Genomic DNA, 6,959 nt, shown 5'->3' with positions numbered 1-6,959 from the left:
TCACTACACGTCCATACAGGTGCACTAACAGGCTGAGTCAGTGAACAGCAATCAGGCGTGAGAGCTCTATTTGATATTCCATCCTCCCTTTGAAAATCAGGATGCTGAGGGCCAAATGAAGTGCTCCTATTGCTACACCAGCTGAGATCAGCAGACCTTTGCTGTTCTTAGTCTGTACAGTTAAACTACTCATTGTATCGCCCTGTCAAGTCATTGAACTACTGGAAAGCAAGGGAGTATTGAAAGTGTTGTCTAAATGGGGAGCACAGTGGCGCAGTGGTTAGCACCGCAGCCTCACAGCTCCAGCGACCCGGGTTCAATTCTGGGTACTGCCTGTGTGGAGTTTGCAAGTTCTCCCTGTGTCTGCGTGGGTTTCCTCCGGGTGCTCCGGTTTCCTCCCACATGCCAAAGACTTGCAGGTTGATAGGTAAATTGGCCATTATAAATTACCCCTAGGATAGGTAGGTGGTAGGGAAATATAGGGACTGGTGGGGATGTGGTAGGAATATGGAATTAGTATAGGATTAGTATAAATGGGTGGTTGATGGTCGGCACAGACTCGGTGGGCCGAAGGGCCTGTTTCAGTGCTGTATCTCTAAAAAAAAATGTGAAGAATCCTCTTAGCTAAGTCGACTTCCACAATTGCCATGAGTCTTTTAGCAGAAATAGTATGCATTTCACAGTTGGATTAGTGAACATTATTCTAGTTATACTGGTTAAGTGCCCATGAGTTGCTTCAGAAGATCTGGAAGATGTTTAAAGAACAGCCTATTGGTGGTAATAGAATGCTACAATTCGCCCCCAGCATCCTGTTTTGCAGGTGGAGGAGGAAAATCTGCCAGAGCTCTCATTCCTGACTGCTGTCCACTGACCTCTCCTATTAGTGCACCTGTTTGGATATATGATATAAACATGATTGTGCTTGGCTTCTTTTGAAACATTTTTGCTAATATAACTGTATTCTCTGGACTTGCACTCTTTAAAACCACAGATCCCGGCAATTTTTTGAGCTCATCATTGATTTTAGAGATAAAAAAACAAAGGTCCTGTTGTGCTTTGTATAGAAGGAAATACAGCCCTTGAGGTTATCTTGTATTATATGCAAAGACCTGCCAAGACATGATCACTGCAACATTGCTGAACACAGATATTACCTATGGTGTGTGGTGTCTAATTTCTATTATTTCCTGTTGGTTGGCTTTAAAAAGGAATATAAACCATCAACGGCAGAGTTCAAGGTAGAAAAAAAAAGTTCCTGCTTTTCTGCAGAAATTATTAATACAAAAAAAATCTTCCAAGTGTTTTAGTAGAAATACTTGCCTGAAATTGTAAGGCAGCCACTTTTTCCCATTGCCGCCGGATTGACTTTTCCAGTAGTTCTTGCCTTTCATCAGATAATACTGATCCCCTTCTTGGAGTTCCTAATGGAATTTGGGGTAGCTTTTCTGGTAGGTCGCAGCTAAAGAAAAGCAACAATGGGTTAACACGCTTAAAGCTTACACTGTTCTATTCAATATGAAAAATGTAGTACAAACACACTCTAATTTTAAAGCCACTGTCTACTGGGAGTGAAAACATTATCACATGGACACTAAGTAGACTGTGAAATTTTTCTGTCCACTATTTTAATGGAGTGTTAATGCCATTCTGTTTTATGCTCATCGTGACACACTTCAATTCTCTTTTTAGCATTCCCCCATCTACACAGTATTCTCACCCGAGCATTGCCAGTTGGTGAGCTGCACTCAAGCTTTTGTCAATGTTACTCTTACTATCAAATTTGGAAGTACTGGACATTGACTTGGAGTGATCACCAAGCCAATTCATTTAAGAAAAATAGTTAGCTCTTGTAGTTCAACCAAACCAACCCAGCTAGTTGGGATCTAGGTGTTGGGCTTTGTTCTATGCTCAGCCTTAATCCAGAGTTCTTAAGATGGTTAACTCACATCCTTTTGATCTTTAAAAATCCTAAAATGTAATCCAGCTACCACACCATTTTCAATATTCTCAACTCTGAAGCCTCAAGAGTTCTTCTACAGTCAATGGTTCCTATTTAGCTGTTTTCAGGTCCCTCATTAACTCACTTTTCATCGTTGTGGATTGAGCTAGACTTTCTCTCACACTGTATTCAAATCCTCATGTTTATCCACCTCAGATATCCCCTTGCTCTCCTATTTTACACCAAGTTCCATACAACCTTGATATTTGTATTTAAATGGTCCTACACAATGAGTGCTTTGTTTCACATTGACAGTCTTCTGTCTTATTTTTAAAAAGATGGTCTGAATGGCCTCCTTCTATGCTGTAATTTTTCTATGGTTTCTATGGTTCTTTAAGCTTAACTAATTACTCTCTTATAGACCTAATTGACAAGCTAATAACTATGCCAACAGATACTGGTCTGCTTCTTTTAGTATGCATGAAGAGGAGATTTTTGCACTATACATCTGCCATTTTCAAACAATGGAAGCACATGTACAAATATAGTCATGCATAGTATAATGAAGCAATCATGATGGAGTCACATTTTCTGCCATTACCTTCACAGCAGCAACAATGGATGCTAATGATGTCAGTATGCCGAATTTAAATGGTCCTCCACAATGACTGCATTGTTTCACATGGACAGAATCTTCTATTTTATTTTTAAAAAGAGGCCAGGCTTGTCCCTGGAGTAGGCAGAAGCACTAATGCAAATTGTCCATAAAATTTTCCAGAGTGAAGTTGAGCAGACACAAAGGTTGTCACACCATTGTTCCACCAAGATAACTTGCATATATACAGTGCCCAAAGTAAAGCATCCCAAGGCACTTCACAGGAGCTCTATCAAACTAAATCTGACAAGCCACATGAGGAGATAGGACAGATTACTAGAAGCTTGGTCAAAGAGGTTTTAAGAACGTCTTAAAGGAGTGCAGGCTGGAGAGGTTTAGGGAGGGAAATCCAAAGCTTAGGGCAAAGGCAGCTGAAGGCACAGCCGCCAATTGGTTCAGCAATTAAAATCGGGCATGTGCATGAGGCCAGAATCGGAGGAACGCAGAGATTTAAGGATTGTAGAACTTTAGAAAGGTGCAGAGATAGAGAGGAGCAAGGCCATGAAGGGATTTGAAAATAAGGATGAGAATTTTAAAATTGAGGCATTACCGAACTGTCAGCCAATGAGGACAGGGGTGATGAGTAAATGGGGCTTGGTGTGAGTTAGGACACGGGCAGCAGAATTTTGGATGAGCTCAAGCTTATAAAGGGTGGCAGATGGGAAGCCTCTAAGAGAGCTTTGGAATGATCTAGTCTAGAGGTAAGAAAAGCATGGATCAGGGTTTCACAGCAGATGAGCTGAGGCAGGGGCTGAGACAGGTGAAGTTACAGAGGACAAAGTAGGTGGTCTTGGTGATGGAACAGATATGTGGTTGGTAGCTCATTTTAGGGCCAAATGTGACACCAAGGTTGCAAATGGTCTGTTTGAGCCTCAGACAGTGGCCAGGGAGAGGGATGGAGTTGGTGGCTAGGGAAAGGAATTTGTGGTGGGGACCGAAAACAAATAGGAGAGATTTTAACTCACTCAAAACCCACCCACGTGCACGGTCAAAAATTAGGCAGAATAGCTCCAGTCTTCCCAATATTTAGTTGGAGCAATTTCAGCTCATCCAGTACTGGATATCAGACAAACAGCATGTCAAAGCAGAGACAGTGGAGAAGTCGAGAAAGCTAGCGGTAAGGTAGAGCTGGGTGTCATCAGCATACATACCGAACCTGGCATACTTCCAGATGATGTTGCCGATGGGCAGCATGTAGATAAGAAATTAGAAGCAGCGCATTGGAAACTCCTGGTCTAACTGTCCCACAAGGATTAACATACATTTTATGCTCTGCACATTTACCAATTCCTTTAGAATGCCTTTGTACCATTCAGCAATAGAAATTCACTGGATCATTCTTCTAATGTTACATCATAAACAATGTGCATATATTTTCCAGGTGCAAAGGGAAAAATTGTTTACTTAAATTCTTAGCAATCACAAAAAACATACTTTCACTATTTCTGTAGATAAACCTGGGCCTTAGAGAACAAGGTGACAATTCATTTTCTATGTGATTTTATGTTGATATTAACTTCATTATTCAATGGCATAATTCACTGCAGTAAAACTAAAAATGGCTTGAGCACAACTACCTGGTTACCATTTAGCAGTATCACATGGGCCACATCCACACCTCTTGACAGTAGACTCCCCAAACACAGCCAGAGACTGAGCAGGCACAAGTTATTCTATACACCCAGAGTAAGAAGCTGGAAGCTATTCAATGTGAGCCATCTTCACACACTTTCTGGTTCCCAGTCACGCAGTGATATTTGGAGAGGCCAGAGAGAAGCTACCTGTCTTCTAAACACATGCCAATGTAGATCAAAATGGAGAGCTAAAGAAAACCTGGATCTCTCAAAAATAATTATAATGAGCTATTATTATACTTTGATGTGTGAGATGACAGTCTGCGCTTATTGAAAAAATTACATTAATTCAGGCAATAAACATATTTCACTCATGATGAAACAATACTGACATTGCTCGACTTGAGTAACTTTCATAAATATTCTATAAAAATTTCACACTCTTTTAATGCGGCTTTAATAATGAAGCATTCTATACTTTTAATAAAATGTTCCCAACTTACCTATTCTGCTGTGGATTTTGGTTCATGGAGCAGACCCAGATGTCAGACAATACTCTGTCATTTATATCTAAGTTGGATGGTAGACTTCTCCAACGTAGACAGAGATCTGACACAAATAAAACAAACAAAAATATTTACTGTTATAGAATAATCGATTTTTTAAATATAGAAAGTCCACATTAAATATAAACAAACCATTAATGATCTCAAAATTGTGAGCACTGCATCCCAAATTTTTGATTCATACTGTTGTGCATAGACTCCTACGCCACCCCTCACGGACTCCACCTAACACAGAAAAATATCTCCTGCCTCCTTTCTTGTAGGTGCTAACTCTCACTAGCTCCTAGCTGAAGTGTCCATTTTTAATGCTAACTAGGATAAGTAGCAACAGGACCATTGCAGTAAAGCTGGATCACATTATAGAATCATAGAACAGTACAGCACGGAAGAGGCCATTTGGCCCACTGAGTCTGTGCCAGTTCTTCCGAAGAGCAATCCAGTTAGTTTCACTCTGCTCTTTCCGCATATCCATGTAATTTTTTTCTCCTTCAAGTACTTATCCAATTCCCTTTTGAAGGCTATTATTTAATCTGTATCCACCACCCTATCAGATAGTGCATTCCAAATCCTAACCAATGGTGCAAAAAAGTTTTTGAATGTAGATATTCTCTATTATACTTGTTTCAATAATGCAGTCGACCACTCTGGAACCTCAATGATGAAGCTACTATTTCAAATCTCTGAGGCCTTTGAAAAATACAGAACCAGAGATGCTCAGATGTCCCTTGTGCCCAGCATAACTCTGTTCTGTCCAAACTTTCCACGCCAACCCCAGTTATACTGGTTTCCTGCCATAACCTCAAGAAATTTGTCCCCACTTTTATTTTTAGAACATCGGTGTGCTCCTGTTTTACAAGCAGGTAAAATTCAATAGTGTTTTGAAGATTATTTTCATGAAGTTTTCCTTTAAAATAAAATGCTACTTAGCAAGTTCATCTCTCTGTAGTGCATTTTCAATTAGCAAATAAGTGGTACTTGCCACACTGTACTATAACTTGAATCTCAATGGCACGTCTCCTCTTATACTGAAGTGCATTTGAAGGCGACAAATTCCAGTTTGTAGACAGGTATCCAAACTCATTCCAGAATTTCACAATTCCCATTTGAGCTGAAAGCACATGAACATGTCAGAATTCCATTGCCATTCTGAGCTAAAATAAGCCTTCACATTTGATTTACCATAAATAAATAGATAAAAACATGCTGTACTTTAACACTGAATCATGCCAATTTATATAGCACATTTATGGTAATATAAACCATATTGCTCAGTGTGCTCAATGGGAACTATGGAAAGAGAAATCATCCTTTAGTTAACAAGGCTTTCCTCAAGAAGGGCTAAACTCAAGCAGAAAGCCATTTATCATATAAATAATATTCAAATATATTGTATTACAAACACTTTTCATCTGATTTTGTAGCCACATTTCAGATGCTTGAACACCCATTTGTAGACAGACAGCTTTTACCGCTCTTAAGTTGATCTGAATTGAATACATTCACCAGTGTAAACAGAAATTATGGGCGGTATTTTATGCTCTCCCCCATGTTGAGTATGGAGGTGGGGAGAGCATTTAATCAGGTGAGATGGTGGCGGATGAGGACCTCGCCACCTTCCTGCCTCACATCAATTAAGTCTGTGGTGAGGTCTGTGGACTGCCTTCCCGACCAGCTGCCAATTGAGGACCTTAAGGAGCAATTAATGATTAATTAAGGGCCTCTTCCCGCCACTGCTGATATTAATCCAGCAACGGGCAGGCCTGTCGCCACGTGGGGAACACGACATGCAAACTCGTGCGGGGTTGGTTGTGGTCTCCCAGAAGGGGTCCCTCATTCAAAGGCACTCAGTGCTTGATCGAAGGATCCAGTATTGGGAAGAGGGTGCCCGCTGAGAGCCACCCCCTTGCCTTTGCTGCCCACCCCCATACACCCACCTCTCTGTGACCCCCATGCTGTGAAGCCCTTCCCGCCATCACTTCCCTCTTGCCTGGGTCGCTCCATGGTCCAGGGCCTTCGGTGGGTGCCATTCTGGCAGAGCCACTGCCTCCCTGGTGGCACTGCTGAGCAAAAGAGTGGCTGGCCTCTGATAGGCTGGCAGCTCTCGGCGGGTAGGACTTCCCGCCCCTGGGGTCCTGAACCCAGGAAAGGCACGTTGATGGCCTCTCAAGTGTCTGATTGGAGAAGGCCCACCAGATGATGAGCCAAATGAGGCAACGCGGGTCTCT

The 6,959-nt window shown here is 41.5% G+C and overlaps 1 protein-coding gene across 1 annotated transcript in view; it reads right to left on the bottom strand.

The window, feature by feature from the left end:
• Positions 1-37: 37 nt before the first annotated feature.
• Positions 38-6,959, bottom strand: part of LOC137374196 (ATPase MORC2-like) — a 69,180-nt gene continuing 62,258 nt past the window's right edge. Inside the window, exons 19-22 of the mRNA XM_068039984.1 lie at positions 5,714-5,842; positions 4,672-4,777; positions 1,321-1,459; positions 38-202 (exon numbers count right to left, since the gene is read on the bottom strand). Of these exons, the coding sequence (XP_067896085.1) occupies positions 38-202; positions 1,321-1,459; positions 4,672-4,777; positions 5,714-5,842 (539 nt within the window). The remainder of the gene's footprint in view (positions 203-1,320; positions 1,460-4,671; positions 4,778-5,713; positions 5,843-6,959) is intronic.

This window comes from Heterodontus francisci, chromosome 10 (genome assembly GCF_036365525.1).
Source record: "Heterodontus francisci isolate sHetFra1 chromosome 10, sHetFra1.hap1, whole genome shotgun sequence".
In the NCBI taxonomy this organism is placed as follows: Eukaryota; Metazoa; Chordata; class Chondrichthyes; order Heterodontiformes; family Heterodontidae; genus Heterodontus; species Heterodontus francisci.
This window is presented reverse-complemented; position numbering and strand designations above follow the sequence as displayed.